A 21,902-nucleotide genomic window follows, 5' to 3' on the forward strand; every position below is an offset into this window, starting at 1 on the left:
GGCCCTCTTTGGGTGGGAGGGGGGAGTGCCATTTTCCTACTCTGGTGTAGCAGTTCTTGCAGCGAGAGATATGTAAATACTCAAGAACACACGTTATTATCTTGTTATGTTAAACGCAGCATTTTTGATTTAAGAAGTTTTGGACATTTAAAATGGCGTCAAATCAAATTGAAATGTTCAAGTTGCATCCCGAGAATTCAGGTTAAACATATTGTTTGCATATTTCTGAATAATAACGTTTTCGTTGAAGAGATTCGACATCTGCTACTTGAAATTGTTGCTGAGTGCATCCATTTATATATTTACGCTTCGTTTGTTGAGGAAAATAAAACTCTCGAAACTCTCAGCTTGTTATAGAGGTTTCATCTATACGACGTATTTCATTCATCTCATCTCTCCCTGTTGTTTTTTCCTCCCTGTATCCTGCTTTCCATCCTGTACCAACATGCAGAAATCTAAGTAATGTGAACAAACATCTCGTTGCTTAACTCCCTACTTAGAGGGTCTCTGTAGGCATGGTCTCTAATTTCATAGTATCCCTTTATGTCTTAGTGGAAATTTTTCTTTATTCCCCACTCCCTCCACGCTTAATTTTTTAGACAAGATGAAGTTTGAAAAGGGGTTAGTTTATTGCTAATCGTTTAGGACGTCCTTATTAGAGAATGCTGACGGGGCTGCACAGGCACATTTTGCAGGTCAGTGAGCCAGACTTCTCAATCAAACTTTCCGGCCCTGGTATCACAGTTCTTGCAGTTAGAGAAAGCTAAAAAAAAAAAAAAAACACCATTCCTCACTCTGTTGTTTAACATCGCTCTGTTCAGTTTTTTTTTTTTCGAATTCTCTTAAGCACTTCTAAAATCTTCGTTTTTATTTTCTTCATCATCGGCTTTTTTTTTTTTTTTTTTTTTTTTTTTTTTACAAAGGCATCACCACATTATCAAGGCCCAGAGACAACTCAAGGATAAGGGTTAAAGAGTGTACAGTAGAAATTGGTCAATATAGTAATCATTAGTAATGAAAATTTGGTAAATTTAATAACTTATATGGAACGGCTCATCAAGAACTTATTTACTTTAGACTTGAACACAACCATATTGTAGTCAGCCGGAAAGCAGGAAAACGGAAGACAATTCCACAGGCGTGCAGTTCTAAGAAAGAAGCTTTGTTCATGGAATCTACGTTTAGGTTTAGGCACAGATAAAGAGTGGGGGAAATTATTGATAGTGTTTACAGCTAGACGAGTGTTTCTTGTGAAAGTTTGGCGAGGGGGGACCATAGATTGAAGCTCAGTTGAACGCTTCTTCAAGATCTTTTCCTTCTTGTTCTAAAATATATTTCATTTTCTTTTAAACTTTCTTCTGATTGTACTTCCTCTCTATATACTTTTGCTCGTTATTATTTTTTACTAAGACCTTCTTTCTCTTCTTGCTCTAAAATTCATTTTATTATTATTCTGTTGTATATAAATGAGTTTTGGGCGTGTTTGTATCGCGTAACGACACCAAAATTATACGTCGGTGGCGTCATCAATTTCAGACGCACTAAACGAAATATAATGCTCGTTTAAATGAAAACATATAGCACTTCTTACAACTCTTCAAGTAAGGTTTGTTTATTTTTCATTGACATTCAATTGGCAGCCAATACATCAGAATATGATGGGAGTCGGAGGTGGAGTTTAGCTTGCCAAAAATGTCCCACCTGCCAAAGTCACTTTCGTCTATGTCGTTTGTCCTTCTAATTATCATCAAAACGGCTCATCAAAAACTTGTTTACGTTAGAGTTGAAGACTTTATTTCTGTCGTTGTAATTCTTGTAGTTTTATATTTGTAATTCTTGTAGTTTTATATTTGACCTGAATTCTCGGGATGCAACTTGAATATTTCAATTTGATTTGACGCCATTTTAGATGTCCAAAACTTCTTAAAAAAGAAATTCTTGTAGTTTTATATTTTTCCATACTCTGGACCTCTTGACCATCTGGTTTCGCAATGTCTAAGGTTTATCCAGCTATTGCAGTAGCTTTTAATTTCTAAGGTTATTTTGAATTGTTTACAGTAGCTTTGCCATTGATAGTAACGAGAAAGAACCAGTGAGTTTACATTAAGGCACGTATAGGGGAGTCAATTCAAAAATAATATCATGGTTGGAAGTGATGAGATGCTATGGCCAAAACTGTTCAAATGAATCAACAAATGAATGGTAGTGCAGTTTAGATGTGTTTCTGATGCATTGTTGAATGAAGCCAATTGTGATTCTCTTTTTTACTTATGAGAGCTGATGTTTTTGTTTTCCTTTAAAACCAAGAGACTTTCGTCGCTGACAGTTTATTTTAAGGTCGAGCCAGAGTATTATGTTTCTTTTCAATGACGTAAACTATTTTTTCTAGCCTTTATTTATTGCTTCAAAACCCGGTCAGTGTCCTCTCCAACTTGTTTATTGTTTCAAAAAGCAGGCCAGTAAGCTGGTCTGATTTTACTGACTTTTCCATAATGTCGGTCAGGGTTTCCCCGGACATACTGACATCATTGTTACATATTTTAAAAACTAGTCACAGATTTCCAAGCTGACCTAGACATTATGACATCATTATGACGTATTTCCCGAGATAGTTCCTGATTTTCCTTGCTTCTCTCTAACACTTCTTTTTAATTAGTTTTCTAATTATGTTTTTCTTCTTGTTCTAATATACATTATTTTTCTTATTCTCCTTCAAATATCTCCTTGCTTTGAAAATTCTCTTTCTCGTTAAATCTTTGTCGGAGTCAATATATTAAATCCATTGCTATTTCTTGAAGCACAATTTTAGTGGGGAACGAAGGAACTGAAGATCTTCACCTATTATTGAATGTTCATATAATTTCTTTAATTAAACAAACGACTTAATGATTTCCCTTTATGATTTGTATTATCATGATAAATTTGGCAGATTTTCATGTTTTGCTTTTGTGCCATTTGTTTTCCTATTTATCCATTTGTATATTTTCATCGGTGCCAATGTTCCTAAATTCAGGATTTATATTACCAAATTTTATTCTTTACTATTTAAAATAGTCAACTTCAGTGAAATGACACCATCCTCTATTCTGGTATTGCTTCTGGCCCATCTTTCTTGGATCAGTTGAAATATGCAATTGATCTAGAAGTTGATTTGGGTTCTATTATGGATTAGGGTAAGAAATGGCTCGTTTTGTTTAATCCTGTTAAGACTCAGCTATGGTCCTTCAATAAAAGGCATGTCCTTTTTCTTCCTGAGATTCTTATGGATGTCTTTGCTCTCGATGAGAAATTGTTTCTAAAACTCCTTGGTCTTTCTTCTCATCAAATATTTGTTGGAGTCAATATATTAAATCCATTGCTATTTCTGCTTCTCATAAGATCGGTTTTCTCTATCGCTCTAAACGCTTTCTCGCCCCCAATACTATTCTTTATCTCTACAAATCTAGTATCAACTCCTTTATTACGCTCTGTTGTTATATTTGGGGTGATGAATTTGTTCCATTTGAAGGTTTAAGATGAATTGGATTGATAAATTATATCTAATTTGATTGGCCACGCCCTTTTTTCTTTCACTGCAACATTTCTCTTACAATCGCGAGGTTGCTTGTCTCAGTCTTTTCTCCAAATACTATAATGCCATGTGTTCCTCAAAATTGTCTGATCTCATCCCTGCTTCCTTTGTTCCAGCTCGTTTTACTCGTTGGTCTAGTGGTTCCCATCAATTTGCTGTTTTAATACCTAATTTTAATACAGCTTCCTATTCCAATAGCTTTTTTTTTCCAAGGGTTGTGGAACTCTCTTCCTGCTCACTGTTTTTGCTTTACCTGTAGCCTTGGTATTTTTAAGACCAAGGTAAATCGGCATCTCATGTGTTTGCAATAATCATCTTTTGTTATTGATAGCTCTTTACATTAAGTGGCTTTATATCTTGTCTCGAGCGATTTCGATAAAAATCATTTATGTATTCATTCTTTCTTCTTCATCTCTTTCTTCTCTTCTAAATTTCTTTCTTCTTTCTTTCTGTTGTTCGAAAAACTCCTTCATCCATTTTTTTTTATTGTAATTTCTTCATTCTCGATTTTTTTCCAGCTCATCACATATTTTCTTCTATCATTCAATTCTGTTATTTTTTTTTTTCACTTTTTCTATTTATTCACCTGTTTCTCTGTTCGTCTCTCTACAGTTATGCGTTTATGTATTTATTTCTCGTGGATAACCGTGAACAAAAATGAAGAGTATCCACATCATAAGTAGTAGAGATTCCAGCATGGTTACTCGATGTTTCCCGGGATTAAATGACGACCAACAAATATTTCACAAATCCATAGTTTTATTGTCACCGAAATTGGTGAAATCGTTCATTTTTTAATCAAGCCTATTTATTGCTTACAATAGTTAAGAACCCATCGTGTTCACCGGGAAGCTTCACATACCTTTCCCTATGACATGTTTCACAATACATTGTAATCTACATTGAACTGTAGAGAACTGACTGTTGATTTTATAAAATTATTTCTATACATTTCTTTCTAAATTATTTCTATACATTTCTTTCTAAATTATTTCGTTAAATTTCTTTCTAAATTATTTCGTTAAATTTCTTTCTAAATTATTTCGTTAAATTTCTTTCAAAATTATTTCTATACATTTCTTTCTAAATTATTTCTATACATTTCTTTCTAAATTATTTCGTTAAATTTCTTTCTAAATTATTTCGTTAAATTTCTTTCTAAATTATTTCGTTAAATTTCTTTCTAAATTATTTCTATACATTTCTTTCTAAATTATTTCGTTAAATTTCTTTCAAAATTATTTCGTTAAATTTCTTTCAAAATTATTTCTAAACATTTCTTTCTAAATTATTTCTATACATTTCTTTCTAAATTATTTCGTTAAATTTCTTTCAAAATTATTTCTATACATTTCTTTCAAAATTATTTCTATACATTTCTTTCAAAATTATTTCTATACATTTCTTTCAAAATTATTTCGTTAAATTTCTTTCAAAATTATTTCTATACATTTCTTTCTAAATTATTTCTATACATTTCTTTCTAAATTATTTCGTTAAATTTCTTTCTAAATTATTTCGTTAAATTTCTTTCTAAATTATTTCGTTAAATTTCTTTCTAAATTATTTCTATACATTTCTTTCTAAATTATTTCGTTAAATTTCTTTCAAAATTATTTCGTTAAATTTCTTTCAAAATTATTTCGTTAAATTTCTTTCAAAATTATTTCTATACATTTCTTTCTAAATTATTTCGTTAAATTTCTTTCAAAATTATTTCTATACATTTCTTTCAAAATTATTTCGTTAAATTTCTTTCAAAATTATTTCTATACATTTCTTTCTAAATTATTTCTATACATTTCTTTCTAAATTATTTCGTTAAATTTCTTTCAAAATTATTTCGTTAAATTTCTCTCTAAATTATTTCGTTAAATTTCTTTCAAAATTATTTCGTTAAATTTCTTTCAAAATTATTTCTCGAATTAAAGTTTACAATGCAAAAAGGAGAGTAACACACTCCAAGTATGATCTAAACAGAAACATGTTCGACAAGATACGGCTGAATAAGTTCGTAGGTTACATCGACCGCTATGTTGTAAAAAAACAAACTTAAGATGCGAAGAGTAGTCCGAAGAATTCAAATAATACGAGTTATTAATTTTCCATGCAAGAATTTCATGTTAATTTAATAAAATGACGATTCATCACGCAACGGTATATTTCAATAGAGAAGGAATTGAATTAATAATTCTCGATTTTGGGAGAAAAACTTGACCGTTATTCTTATATTTTTCCATCAACTGATTAATTATAATCAACATTGGCAATAAATAAATAAATAAATAAATAAAATAAAAAACAAGTATAATCTGAAAGTTATGATTTCAATCCTTGTGATGCATTTTTGTGTAATATATTCTTTTTATGTCCTGGGTATGACGTAAAACTACATCCGGCAACGATGCCCAGGTGCGGGAGCTCCAGGATTTTTGGGAGAATGTCACTACCCCTTAGTCGTTGCAGTGCTAGGTCACCTTTGGGCAAGGTGTAGTACCCACTAGACCCCCCCCTATTTAGGGGTCACAAAAATCCAAGCCTGGTCAACGATGCTCTTGGCGGATGAGGAAGGAATCCTAACGGCTTGCACAGCGGATGAACCAGCATCGCAGTGCCGACGCGGTCGACAAGGGTGATGTATAACTCGACTCGGGTCTGCCTCAGTCATCAGATGCGGCTGATTGCATGTATGCACACTGTCCTGGCCCGCCGTTGCCTCTGTACTTTTGCTTTCAGCGGAGAGGGTGCTAGCAGTACTGGGCAAGCTGCTTATTCCTACTTTGCCTGGGCTGGGAGATGAGATGAAAGTCTTCTGGCGATTGAGTGAGGGCGAACCAGCAGGTTTAATAGACTGGAAGCTGCGGCGTGATGTCTGCACTCAGGCGATTGGAGTATGATGGCCGTGCTCTTGCTGAAGAGCTGCTTGAGAAGCAAAAAGAGCGCGACTACGGGTGCCACTACCCGGATTTCCTGCTATCAGGTGTCACATTTGCGGCTGGGGTTTCAGAGCTCCAATCGGGCTCACATCGCACCTTTGACACGGACACTAATCGACCTCTGCGTCATTGTCGAAATCGACAGAGTGCCCGAGAGAGAGAGAGAGAGAGAGAGAGAGAGAGAGAGAGAGAGAGAGATTCTTTTATGATAATTTTATTCTTCTTTATTTTCATGTTTGTATTGGGGGGTTCGTATTCTTCTCCTTTTTCTTCTTCCTCCGTATTCTTCGTATTCTGCCATCACCTATTCTTACTTGTATTTTTCCCCTTCCCTTTTTTTCATATTTTATCCTTCTCCCTCCTTCGTATTCCCCCTATCCATTATTTTTCATATTCTACCCTACCCACCTTTTCTTTTCGTATTCTACCACTCTTTCTTCTTCTTTTTCTTCTTCTTCTTCTTCTTCTTCTTCATCATTATCTCCCCTCCCCTTCTTTTTCGTATTCTACCTCTCACCTTTGTATTTTATCCTTCCCCTTCTTCTTTGTATCCTACCTCTCCCCATTGTGACATTATAGTAACATGAATAGATGCAGCGAGGTGCATAATCCAATGAGGTGAGGTGTTTGACCAGACGGGATATGGTGGAGGAATGCAGAGAAATGCAAAGATTTAACAAAATAGGACAAACCGCCGAGCTGTCATTATGGACCTGTTACAGGCAAACCAGATGATATATTATCTCAAAAAATGGAGACAGAATTTGAATTATTTGCAAGATGTCAGAGGAGATGTTTGTATTTGCAGGGGTATTTGCTGATAAGGGTCTCACACAGTGCAGGGTGATGAAACCCAGGAAACTGCCAATCGATATCAGTGTCAGTAACCACCCCCTCTCAGAAAAGAGAGAGAGAGATAGAGAGAGAGAGGTGTTGAGTGATTGATATAAGGAGAGGATCTGAGAGGAAGAGAGAAAGGATGTTTTTAACTACTCTTCGGGGGAACGGTGAGTAGAAAGGGTTGGATTCAGAAAAAGGAATTCTAAAAGAATTAGAGTCGTAGCCAGTAAACTGAACGGCTGGGCTGGTCAAGCGCTCCCGATCTGGGGACCCTCAGGGCCTTGTGTTATGATATTAATGGGAAATCTATGACTTTACATGTCTGGTCATGCATTGTCACTGTTGTAATCAGTCACCTCAATTTAGGCAGTAGCTGTTATGAAGTAACGAAATTAATAAATAGTTTGTTATTGTTATAAACCGGAGTTCTGTTTGCTTGTGGTAAGGACTCTTCATTTTGCAGCAAGCTGCAAGGGCCTGCGGAGGGATTAAAGAACCCGAAGACTATACAAAATAGGAAACGATTCGGTCCAGAGGCGAAGCGCCCGACTATGGAAAAAAATAAAGTGTGAAGACGATCAATAGGCCAACTTGTGACGGTACAACGTACGATCGAAAGAGCACCTGTCATATCGGGTGCAGTTCGACGGGGTTAGAGACACCCGGTGTGGATGGTGCAGTTCGGACCGGTTATACCATTGTTTTTCGTATTCTTCTCTCATTCTTTCTTGTATTATACTCCTCCCAATTTATTCGTATTATACCCCTGTCTCATTTTTTTTTTGTATTCTACAGCATCCGACTCCTTCTATGTATTCTTCTTCTTCTTCTTCTTCTTCTTCTTCTTCCTCTTCTTCCTCTTCCTCTTCCTCTTCTTCTTCGTATTCTACTCCTCGCCTATTTTTCGTATTCTTCCCCTCCAATTTTTTTTTTTGTATTTTGCTCTCCCCCCATTCTTCTTAATATTCTACCCTTTTCCCTTCTTCGTATTCTGGCCCTCTTCCTGTTCTTCCTCGTATTATTATTCTTTATATTCTAATTTTTCTTCTTTTCCTTTTTTCTTTTCTAAATCATATTATTCTTTGTTTTTTCCCCCGATTTTCCGTTCTTTTCTTCTATTTCGTATTTTGTTTGTTTATTCTTATTTTCTTGTTTTTATTGTTTTTTTTTCATTTCTCTATTCTCTTTTTTGTATCATTCAACGCATTCATCTTGGTTTTCCTTTTCTTCTTCTATTCATTATTATTATTTCTCTTGTTGTTTTCTTCTTTTCCAGACAGAACAATTAGCTTTCCTTTGGATCCTTTTCGCTTGCATTGTTATCGGCAATACTGTCGTACTCGGTGCGATTCGTCTTTCCGGCACCGGAAGTCGGAATAGAATGAATTTCTTTATCACCCATCTTGCAATTGCAGGTAAGATAATTTTTTTTTTATTTTTGCATGAAAAAAATCAAACGTTCTTTTATTTGACCGACGATTATTATTGAAATTTTATCTGTTTATAGTAAAGTAGAACGTCGTACCGGCTGTTTTATAAGGAGGAACGTTCTTTGAATTAACACCGGTACACTCCCAACAATATTAAACTAGCACGTCAAAAGATGACGTTTTACATGACAGATGAATGAAGCGAATATAAGAGGGTCGTTGTAAAGGAAGCTCTTTTAATTTACCCCGGTACACCCGCAACAATATTAGACTAACCCTTCGACGGATGACGATTTACATAACAAGGAAATAAGGCCTATAAAGGAAGGCCGTTATAAGGGATTTATTTTCAATTAACACCGATACACCCCAACAATATTGGATTAACCCGTCCACGGACGACGCTTTAATAGGTAAATGATGTCAATATAAATAGGACCGTTGTAAGGGACGCCCTTACAATGAACACCGATACACGCCAAAGAATATTGAACTACAGACGACATTTTACATAACTAATGAGTGAGAGTAATATGAGAGGGTCACTGTAAGAGACGTCCTTTGAATTGACACATGTGCACCCGCAACAATATTGAAGCCAATACAAGAAGGCCGTTTTAAGGGACTTTTTTTCACTTAACACTGATACACCCTTGGTCCTGGGTATGGCTTTAAAAGACATCTAGTTGTGAGCCCCGATTTGGGGGCCGTGGACTTGTCCCTTAGTTACCATTGTTCTAAGATCTACTTTCGCTTGGCGTAGTAATACCTGTTAGGGTATCTGGTGCTGTCAGGTGAAGCTATCTGAAGATGCTGACTTCTTGAGCAAAAATGTACGAAACATTACAGGCCACGGGGGATCACCTGTGAATGTATATTCCCGTTACACTTCTTCCTTCGGAGAAAGCCGGTTCAATTCATTTAGCATTAATGCCGTACACCAACAACAATAATCGGTACACCCGAAACAATCTCGGCCTAAGCCGTTCATGGACGACGCTTTACATGAAAAATAAATAAGGACCGTTTGTAAGGCAGTGTTAATTCATTATCCAATACCGGAATGTTTTACATTTATCGATTTAACTTGTAACTTGATTTTTTAAATGAACTTTCCATTACCTTAATTCATATTTATCCAACAGACTAAATTGTTTACATTATTGGCACAGACATTTTGGTAAAACGCATTTATTTTAACCCTAACAGTAAATATGCAGAGGCTACTGCAGGGGAACGACACCGTTCGAGACAAAATGGTTTCAGCATTATTATAACACTAGCATTCAAGCCTGGCGTTGCCCGGGTATTTGGAGGTGCATGTTGAGCAACAAAAAAAAAAAAAAGATAAAAAAAGAAGTCAATTTTTTTAAGCTTTGACCCCTATTAACACTCCTTAACATTTAGTGTTTGGGGCTCAAGTACAGTTTTTAAGTTAGATCCATGTCAAAACAACCTATATCTACAATTTCAAGTGTGCAGAACCAAAATTGGCGGAGGAGTTTGGCAGAGTTCTCCAAGGTCAAATCGTTGAACTTTGACCCCTTAACAGCCAAATTTCTGACTGGAAACGGATTGCAAAGATTTTCCCAAATCTCAGTACCCTATATATCAAATTTCAAGTCTGTAGACTACAAATTTACAGAGTTATTGCGTAGGAAAATGTACACAGATACACAGACACACAGACACACACACATATACTAACATTTCAGCCTGGCCTTGACCGGGTTTATGGGAGGTGTATGTTGACCAAAAAAAAGTGGTCAATTTTTTTAACTTTGACCCCTATTTTGACCACTTAACATTTATTATTTTGAACTCAAATCATGTTATTAAGTTAAATCCATGTCAAAGGAACCTATATCTAAAATTTCAAGTGTCTAGACCTAAAATTGTCGGAGGAGTTTGGTAGAGTTCACAAAGGTCAAATCGTTGAACTTTGACTCCTTAACCGTAAGATTTCTGGCCGAAAACAGATTACAAGGATTTTTCCAAATCTCAGTACTCTGTATATCAAATTTCGAGTCTGTAGACTACAAATTGACAGAGTTATTGCGTTGGAAAATGTACACACACATACACACACATGGACACACACACAGACACGTTAACCTTTATATATATACTAGCATTTAAGCCCGGCGCTGCTCAGGTGTTTGGAAGTGTATGTTGGGCAAAAAAAAGTGGTATTAGAAGGCAGGTTCGAACCCATACCGCGAAGGAGGAAAAGAACAGAAAAAACTGACATCTTTGCTGTCACGGCCACCGCCAAACCGGAAGTGACTTATGTTTAAATTAAGGCTAGACAATCGAAAGCAGAGGATGACTTTCAAAAATGTCGACGATAAAGCGACCCCCCTGTAGAAAAGTGCCCAGTTGAAGGTGAAGATGTTAATGTTTTTAGCCAATTTTTCGATATCTGTTGTCTAAAAGGTCGAACTTCAAAACGATACTTATCTTGGTAAAATCCGTCGTCACTGTCGAAAGTTTTAGGCAGACATGCAAACATACATACATGCATACATTTATATATTGGTAACTAAAAATTTTCGACTCAAACCGATTAAAAAGCTTGCCTTATCTCTGAACACCCTTTATGTAAAATTTCAAATGTTTAGACCAGAAATTGTCTGAGTAATTTGGTAGAGACCGCAGGGGTCAATTTTTTTAAAACTTTGATCCTTATTATGACCCATTAACATTTATTGTTTTGGACTCAAATCAAGTTATTAAGTTAGATCCATTTCCAAGGAACCTATATCTCAAATTTCAAGTGTGTAGACCCAAAATTGTCAGAGGAGTTTGGTAAAGTTCTCAAAGGTTAAATAGTTGAACTTTGGCCCCTCACCAGCGAAATTTCTGGCCGAAAACGAATTACAAAGATTTTTACAAATCACAGTACCATGTATATCAAATTTTGCGTCTGTAGACGGGAAATTGACAGAGTTATTGCGTTGAAAAATGTACACACACAGACACACACACCGACACACACACACACACACACACACAAACACGTTCACACTTTTATATATATACTAGCATTTCAGCCCGGCGTTGCCCGGATGTTTAGATATGTATGCTGAGCAAAAAAAAAAAAAAAAAAAGGTCAATTTTTTTAACTTTGACCCCTAATATAACCCCTTCAAATTTATTGTCTTCGGCTTAAATCAAGTTATTAAGTGAGATCCATGTCTACGGAACCTATATCTAAAATTTCAAGTTATTGCGTTGGAAAATGTACACACAGACACACAGACACACACACACACACACGTTCACTTTTATATATATATATAGATAGATAGATTGTCACCTACATATTTTATGATTCGCACGTTTACAAGATGTGTGCCATAATTATGTACACTCTAAGGACCGTGGTTTTTGCAATCAAGCAGGCACTTTTTAAATCAACAAAGTTTTATTTACATTATAGTGAAGTATAACATGTAAAAGTTGGGTCGATATAGAGGGTGGTGTGTAGTTGGTTGGTCGGACAACGGCAGTAGTGTGTCGGCTGGCTACTCTCTCGCTCTCTTGGCCTTCGGGCCGGGATCAAAGTGTAGTATCTGTTCTGCAGATGCTGCAAGCTATGACTAGCAAAGACCAGATGTGGGGGCAACCCCACATGCCTGACCATTAACCAGCTCCCATTTCCCACCTCTCGGGAGCTGGTCCCCTTTTCCCTTCCCCCTCCCTTCACTCCTCACATTAAAAATCGGCCTTGTGCCTAATTTGCTCGGTGGGGGAGCAAATAAACACCATCTGTTCCGGCAGATACTGCACTTAAGATAATTTGTACCAGTCAATGGAGGGGAAACCCTCTATACTGGGACAATTATTATTTTTGGTAACCAGAGTGACCCCTTTTAGGGGAGCTGGTTTTTACCTCACATTAAAAACGGCCTTGTGCCTAATTTGCTCAGTGGGGGAGCAAATAAATACCATCTGTTCCGGCAGATGCTGCACTTAAGATAATTTGTACCAGTCAATGGAGGGGAAACCCTCTATACTGGGACAATTATTATTTTTGGTAACCAGAGTGCCCCCTTTTTGCCTACTTTTAGGGGAGCTGGTTTTTACCTCACATTAAAAACGGCCTTGTGCCTAATTTGCTCAGTGGGGGAGCAAATAAATACCATCTGTTCCGGCAGATACTGCAAGCTATGACTAGCTATGACTAGCAAAGACCAGATGTGGGGGCAACCCCACATGCCTGACCATTAACCAGCTCCCATTTGCCACCTCTCGGGAGCTGGTCCCCTTTTTCCCTTCCCCCTCCCTTCACTCCTCACATTAAAAATTGGCCTTGTGCCTAATTTGCTCGGTGGGGGAGCAAATAAATACCATCTGTTCCGGCAGATACTGCAAGCTATGACTAGCAAAGACCAGATGTGGGGGCAACCCCATATGTCTGACCTTTAACCAGCTCCCATTTCCCACCTCTCGGGAGCTGGTCCCCTTTTCCCCTTCCCCTCCCTTCACTCCTCACATTAAAAATCGGCCTTGTGCCTAATTTGCTCAGTGGGGGAGCAAATAAATACCATCTGTTCCGGCAGATGCTGCACTTAAGATAATTTGTACCAGTCGATGGAGGGGAAACCCTCTATACTGGGACAATTATTATTTTTGGTAACCAGAGTGCCCCCTTTTTGCCTACTTTTAGGGGAGCTGGTTTTTACCTCACATTAAAAACGGCCTTGTGCCTAATTTGCTCAGTGGGGGAGCAAATAAATACCATCTGTTCCGGCAGATACTGCAAGCTATGACTAGCTATGACTAGCAAAGACCAGATGTGGGGGCAACCCCACATGCCTGACCTTTAACCAGCTCCCATTTCCCACCTCTCGGGAGCTGGTCCCCTTTTTCCCTTCCCCCTCCCTTCACTCCTCACATTAAAAATCGGCCTTGTGCCTAATTTGCTCGGTGGGGGAGCAAATAAATACCATCTGTTCCGGCAGATACTGCACTTAAGATAATTTGTACCAGTCAATGGAGGGGAAACCCTCTATACTGGGACAATTATTATTTTTGGTAACCAGAGTTACCCCTTTTAGGGGAGCTGGTTTTTACCTCACATTAAAAACTGCCTTGTGCCTAATTTGCTTAGTGGGGGAGCAAATAAAATACCATCTGTTCCGGCAGATACTACACTTAAGATAATTTGTACCAGTCAATGGAGGGGAAACCCTCTATACTGGGACAATTATTATTTTTGGTAACCAGAGTGCCCCCTTTTTGCCTACTTTTAGGGGAGCTGGTTTTTACCTCACATTAAAAACGGCCTTGTGCCTAATTTGCTCAGTGGGGGAGCAAATAAATACCATCTGTTCCGGCAGATACTGCAAGCTATGACTAGCTATGACTAGCAAAGACCAGATGTGGGGGCAACCCCACATGCCTGACCTTTAACCAGCTCCCATTTCCCACCTCTCGGGAGCTGGTCCCCTTTTTCCCTTCCCCCTCCCTTCACTCCTCACATTAAAAATTGGCCTTGTGCCTAATTTGCTCAGTGGGGGAGCAAATAAATACCATCTGTTCCGGCAGATACTGCAAGCTATGACTAGCTATGACTAGCAAAGACCAGATGTGGGGGCAACCCCACATGCCTGACCTTTAACCAGCTCCCATTTCCCACCTCTCGGGAGCTGGTCCCCTTTTTCCCTTCCCCCTCCCTTCACTCCTCACATTAAAAATCGGCCCTGTGCCTAATTTGCTTGGTGGGGGAGCAAATAAATACCATCTGTTCCGGCAAATACTGCACTTAAGATAATTTGTACCAGTCAATGGAGGGGAAACCCTCTATACTGGGACAATTATTATTTTTGGTAACCAGAGTGCCCCCTTTTTGCCTACTTTTAGGGGAGCTGGTTTTAACCTCACATTAAAAACGGCCTTGTGCCTAATTTGCTCAGTGGGGGAGCAAATAAACACCATCTGTTCCGACAGATACTGCAAGCTATGACTAGCAAAGACAAGATGTGGGGGCAACCCCACATGCCTGACCTTTAACCAGCTCCCATTTCCCACCTCTCGGGAGCTGGTCCCCTTTTTCCCTTTACCCTCCCTTTACTCCTCACATTAAAAATCGGCATTATGCCTAATTTGCTCGGTGGGGGAGCAAATAAATACCATCTGTTCCGACAGATGCTGCACTTAAGATGGCTTGTGCCAGTCAATGGAGGGGAAACCCTCTATACTGGGACAATTATTATTTTTGGTAACCAGAGTGCCCCCTTTTTGCCTACTTTTAGGGGAGCTGGTTTTTACCTCACATTAAAAACGGCCTTGTGCCTAATTTGCTCAGTGGGGGAGCAAATAAATACCATCTGTTCCGACAGATGCTGCACTTAAGATAATTTGTACCAGTCAATGGAGGGGAAACCCTCTATACTGGGACAATTATTATTTTTGGTAACCAGAGTGCGCCCTTTTTGTCTACTTTTAGGGGAGCTGGTTTTTACCTCACATTAAAAACGGCCTTGTGCCTAATTTGCTCAGTGGGGGAGCAAATAAATACCATCTGTTCCGACAGATACTGCAAGCTATGACTAGCTATGACTAGCAAAGACCAGATGTGGGGGCAACCCCACATGCCTGACCTTTAACCAGCTCCCATTTGCCACCTCTCGGGAGCTGGTCCCCTTTTTCCCTTCCCCCTCCCTTCACTCCTCACATTAAAAATTGGCCTTGTGCCTAATTTGCTCGGTGGGGGAGCAAATAAATACCATCTGTTCCGACAGATGCTGCACTTAAGATAATTTGTACCAGTCAATGGAGGGGAAACCCTCTATACTGGGACAATTATTATTTTTGGTAACCAGAGTGCCCCCTTTTTGCCTACTTTTAGGGGAGCTGGTTTTTACCTCACATTAAAAACGGCCTTGTGCCTAATTTGCTCAGTGGGGGAGCAAATAAATACCATCTGTTCCGACAGATGCTGCACTTAAGATAATTTGTACCAGTCAATGGAGGGGAAACCCTCTATACTGGGACAATTATTATTTTTGGTAACCAGAGTGCCCCCTATTTGCCTACTTTTAGGGGAGCTGGTTTTTACCTCACATTAAAAACGGCCTTGTGCCTAATTTGCTCAGTGGGGGAGCAAATAAATACCATCTGTTCCGACAGATGCTGCACTTAAGATAATTTGTACCAGTAAATGGAGGGGAAACCCTCTATACTGGGACAATTATTATTTTTGGTAACCAGAGTGCCCCCTTTTTGCCTACTTTAAGGGGAGCTGGTTTTTACCTCACATTAAAAACGGCCTCTATACTGGGACAATTATTATTTTTGGTAACCAGAGTGCCCCCTTTTTGCCTACTTTTAGGGGAGCTGGTTTTTGCCTCACATTAAAAACGGCCTTGTGCCTAATTTGCTCAGTGGGGGAGCAAATAAATACCATCTGTTCCGGCAGATGCTGCACTTAGGATGATTTGTACCGGTCAATGGAGGGGAGGCCCTCTATACTGGGACAATTATTATTTTTGGTAACCAGAGTGCTCCCTTTTTGCCTACTTTTAGGGGAGCTGGTTTTTACCTCACATTAAAAACGGCCTTGTGCCTAATTTTCTCTGTGGGGGAGCAAATAAATACCATCTGTTCCGGCAGATGCTGCACTTAAGATGATTTGTACCAGTCAGTGGAGGGGAAGCCCTCTATACTGGGACAATTATTATTTTTGGTAACCAGAGTGCCCCCTTTTTGCCTACTTTTAGGGGAGCTGGTTTTTACCTCACATTAAAAACGGCCTTGTGCCTAATTTGCTCTGTGGGGGAGCAAATAAATACCATCTGTTCCGGCAGATGCTGCACTTAAGATAATTTGTACCAGTCAATGGAGGGGAAACCCTCTATACTGGGACAATTATTATTTTTTGTAACCAGAGTGCCCCCTTTTTGCCTACTTTTAGGGGAGCTGGTTTTTACCTCACATTAAAAACGGCCTTGTGCCTAATTTGCTCAGTGGGGGAGCAAATAAATACCATCTGTTCCGGCAGATACTGCAAGCAAAGACCATATGTGTGGGCAACCTCACATATAAGACCCTGGTCAATGTAGGGGCAACCCTTCATACCAATTATCACTATCCAGCTCCCCTACTCCCCGGGGAGTTGGTCCCCATTTCCCCTTCACTCCTCACATTAAAAATCGGCCTTGTGCCTAATTTGCTCGGTGGGGGAGCAAATAAATACCATCTGTTCTTCAGATGCTGCACTTCCATTTCTTGTTCTCTTTCGGTGGAGGAGAAATCCTTCACGACTGAGACAATTTTTATTTTTGTACCTTTTATCCACGTTAAAAAACGACCCTGGTGTCTAACTCTGTCCCGTGGGGAATCATAGTAAATAGGTACTCTCTCGCTCTCTCCTTTCTGTCTACCTGAACGTGTCTTTGTTTATCTTTGTGCTTTATATTAAAATCCCGTCGATATTCTTCTTCTATTGTATTATGCTTTGTACTTTTAGCAATTCCAATCCAGAGTTGAATATATTCTCTCATTGTTTAGTAATCTCACTTCTTCGATCGAGATGTAAGGTTAACGTCATCATCAGCACTTTGATTTACATCTGGTTTTGACATGATCGGATGTTGCGTGTATGCAATATATCCGATATTTTTCAAGCATTGTCCGTCACCTAAAAAAACAACATTACCATTTAATCTGTAAGTTGTTAAATATAGGCGTCGAATGGTTATACTTCGTCCGTCAAGTGGTTATTAAACCGATAACATGTATCGTCAAATGAAAGAGTACTGCGATAGATGATGATGGATAACTAAAGAGATATCCGAACCCATAGCAAGTGAAAGCGTGTCCTCTTTTTTTTCACAGCGCATAACTGTTATGACTATGATAAGGAAACTCACACCATCATTAAATTATTCGCATCTGTATTTTATCTAAGTGCTTGTTTGCGCTGCTATAACTGCGCTGCATATTGGAAATAGAAACAATGGTCAATGTTTTACTGTTCATCATCTGGAAAATGACGGTCCACATGTGTTCTGACTTCCTTAATCTTCCCACACCTCGCACCATCCCTCACAGACTCCCCGCCTTCCTTGAATCTCTTATACCACTCAAAATCTTATGCTCGATTCACACAAGATGTTCCAAAAACAGTCTGGAGCATTCCATACGTTTCTGTGGCATTTTTCCCCAAGTTTAAAAACAACATTTTATTGCATATCGGTCTTCTAAAGTGTCCTGACGTCCAGATTGCATTTTTGAAATTCACCAGCCATAGGCTTTAGTAGGATGTATTCCAATTCCCGCTGTAGCTGTTCATTTGAACCTGAAATTATTAAAAATTAGTCAGCCATCTCATAAGATGTATAGCAATAACATACTGAATTTTCAAGAGTCTACTCAATTTTAAATGCGTGTACAAAAAGTCTGGGAACTTATTGAAAGCACCTGTAACAGTACTGCGATAGATTTTGATCTACAACTAAAGAGATATTCGAACCTATAGAATCACTACTATGACCATGACAAGCAAAGCCACAGCTATCAAGCAAAGCCACGGCTATCATCAACTTATTCGCGTTTGTATTTTATCTAAGTGATCGTTTGCGCTGCTGTAATTGCACTGCATATTGCCAATAGAAACAATGGTAATAGGTTTATGAACATTTCTCAAAAATAAATTACGTTTACTCACTTTCTTTTTCAGATTTAATGTCCGGTTTGGTCAGTGTGTTGATGGACATCATCTGGAAAATGACGGTCCACTGGTACGCTGGAAATGTAATGTGTAAATTGGCACGATTCATGCAGGTAAGTGCGCATGCGTTGACTTTCATCATCATAGATCGATTTTGATTCAGTTCTATTTCATTCTACAATGTTTTCATCATATCGTAACAAAAACATCGGTTAGCGAGTTAGCTCCATAGCTCAGTGTTATAAACAGGAGGTCGCACGTTCGAATTCCACGACTTCCTCATTTGATGCTATATTTAAAATAAATTTGATAGTAAGCTATATTACACTTCATTTAACTAGGCAAACATGTCGATAACATAGCACGGTTGGTTAGAAACCTTGTCTTTTAAACTGACGGTCGAGGGATCGCATACGTCTTGGAACTTCTTTGATTTTTAAAATGAGGCGATTAATAATAGTCGGTATTAAACGTGTGTCCACATGAATGTGTCGGCCTTAGTTCTCAATAATCTATGAAATATTCTTCAAGTTCTGGCATGGAAAACTCAATTCAAAATTTATATACTTGACTAACACGCAGCCTAGTGTTGGCCGGTCGTAAAATACGCTTACATATACGTAAGCGGTGTGCGTTTCAAACGCACCTGATGCGTATTTTATGTTATACGCTTAAATATATTTTGATTTATGCCGATTTCATATTTATTATTATAGAAAAACTCTTTATTGATTATTATATTGTACCCAATATATAGTAAAGATGGCAAAAGTATTAATATATATATATATATATATATATATATATATATATATATATATATATAATATAACATACTGACCTAACGGATCACGGGTAGTCTAGTATATATATATATATATATATATATATATATATATATATATATATATATATATATATGTATGTATGTATATAACCAGTAGAGTTTAGTTTCCTAGAAGTACATCCAATGAAACAACAAGTGTCTACCAAAGAGTGCTCAATGAGTGAACAGAGCAGGTATATTAACCTGTATAGGTTTGTATAAATAAATTTAATATATATATATATATATACTAGACTACCCGTGACCCGTTAGGTCAGTATGTTATATTAGCTATGGAATTAATGTATGAGCGTGACACTTGTGACGTAAAGAAAAAAAATTTTTTTTTGACATAACAGAAACATTTCTATGAAAGTATATTAAAATGAAAAATCACGAATGGATCACTCAAACATGAAAAAAAAATCCTCCCTATTCGTGTAAAGTTACCTATTTTTCCGAATAATCGCTCAAAAATCGAAAATTAAACATGATTTTCCTCCGAATCGAACGCCGGCGAAAGTCATTTAGCAGCAAAAACGCACATGAACCTACCGTTGTGAAATATAAGAATGAAAAACCAATATTGGAATCCTTCAACCAAGTTATAGAAACTTAAAATCTAAAAAAAAAAAATAATTAATAAAACCTCAAGCAAAAAAAACTAAATAAATAAATTAAAATAAAACTAATATTTAAACAGATTAGTAAATATGTTAACAAATTCACCGTTCTCACACAATATCTTGTATCTAGAAATGTAAACAAAATTAAAAAGAAGGAAGAAAAAGGGACGAATAGAGAGTAGCAGTAGTAGTAGTAGTAGTAGTAGTAGTAGTAATCTTGGCTTTACTACAATTGTTCTTATGTTTGTCAACGGGTTAAAGTTGTTTAGTTGTAAGAAAATAGCGACAGTATAGTTGCAATAAAGAATAGTTTCAAAACACCCCCACTCTTCCCATGTTAAATAATAATTTCGAAATAATAACGTTAGTATTTCAGTGCGCAAGTAAAAATCTGCAAAAGAAGCGATTTGTGTTTATTTGTTTACGTTGTTATGAGTTAATATCTATGCGCGCATGCGCAACCGGATGTTGTAAACCGGAAAGTGGGTTACATCACTCGTTACAAGGTCATTTGAGTTTTATAGTTATATAGATATAACTTTTGTACCATCAGTTAGAATCGACCTTATTTGGTACCATCTTTGCTGAACTCATACGCATATAAACACTTTACAAATAGCATTGTTAAACGTTTAAATGTATATTTGTGCGTGCTTAGATATCTAGAAAAGTGAACGTGTCTGTGTGTATGTCTGTCTGTCTGTGTGTCTGTCTGTCTGTGTACATTTTCTTTCGCAATAACTCTGTCAATTTTTAGTCTACAGACTCGAAATTTGATATACAGGGTACTGAGGATTGGGAAAATGTATGTGATCGGGATTCGGCCAGAAATTTGGCTGTTAAGGGGTCAAAGTTCAATGATTTGACCTTTAAGAACTCTACCAAACGCTTCCGACAATTTTGGGTCTAAACACTTGAAATTTTAGATAACGGTTCCTTGAACATGGATCTAATTTAATAAGTTGATTTGAGCCCAAATGACCAGGTCATAATAGGGGTCAAAGCTTTAAAAATTGACCTTTTTTTTCTCAGCGTACACCTTTAAATACCCGGGCAACGCTGGGCCGAAATGCCAATATATCTATAAAAGTAAAATTGTCTCTGTGTATGTCTGTGTGTGTAAATTTTCCTACTAGACGGACAGAATTTGTCAGTTGCCCATAAAAAAAGTTGCTTAGGAACTCTTGAGTCATCCATTCTTACAATTCTTACAATATATATATACTAGCATGGGTGCCCGGCGTTGCCCGGGTGTTTGGAGGTGTATGCTGAGCAAAAAAAAAGGGGGTAATTTTTTAAACTTTGACCCCTATTATGACCCCTGAAAATTTATTGTTTTGGGCTCAAATCAAGTTATTAAGTTAGATCCATGTCCACGGAAGCTATATCTAAAATTTAAAGTGTTTAGACCCAAAATTGTCGGAGAAGTTTGGTAGAGTTCTCAAAGCTCAAATCGTTGAACTTTGACCCCTTAATCGCCAAATTTCTGGCTAAAAACCGATCACATAGATTTTTCCAAATCTCAGTACCCTGTATATCAAATTTCGAGTCTGTAGACTAAAAATTGACAGAGTTATTTCGTAGGGAAATGTACATAGACACACACACACACACACACACACTTTCACTTTTATAGATATATAGATTTAAAATTTGAGTCTGACAGAATGACAAAATTATATTGCAAACCGATATATTAAACAAACGAACTTCAAAGAGACAAATGAACACATAAGTAAAAACAATTTGTATTAGAAAACATTTATTATTCCACGTCTTTTTTTTACAGACCTGACGACTGAGGTTCGCTCTTAATAAAAATTGTTTTTTATAGTCTTAATTTTGACTTCCTTTTTCATAAAAAACTAAAAAAAAAATCAAGAAAGAAAAGAAATTTAATTTTATTTTTTCATTAATTTCTTTCTGTGCAAAGCAATTCTTTCAAACTTACTCTGTTTCCAAAATGTTTTTATTTTATTCCCCTCCCCCTTCAT

The 21,902-nt window shown here is 37.5% G+C and overlaps 1 protein-coding gene across 1 annotated transcript in view; it reads left to right on the forward strand.

The window, feature by feature from the left end:
• LOC145254657 (cardioacceleratory peptide receptor-like) overlaps positions 1 to 21,902 on the forward strand; it is a 261,165-nt gene that overhangs the window by 201,694 nt on the left and 37,569 nt on the right. The window contains exons 2-3 of the mRNA XM_080113307.1: positions 8,624 to 8,762; positions 18,466 to 18,569. Of these exons, the coding sequence (XP_079969433.1) occupies positions 8,624 to 8,762; positions 18,466 to 18,569 (243 nt within the window). The remainder of the gene's footprint in view (positions 1 to 8,623; positions 8,763 to 18,465; positions 18,570 to 21,902) is intronic.

Source organism: Euprymna scolopes, chromosome 30 (assembly GCF_053919585.1).
Source record: "Euprymna scolopes isolate OS-2025 chromosome 30, ASM5391958v1, whole genome shotgun sequence".
In the NCBI taxonomy this organism is placed as follows: domain Eukaryota; kingdom Metazoa; phylum Mollusca; class Cephalopoda; order Sepiida; family Sepiolidae; genus Euprymna; species Euprymna scolopes.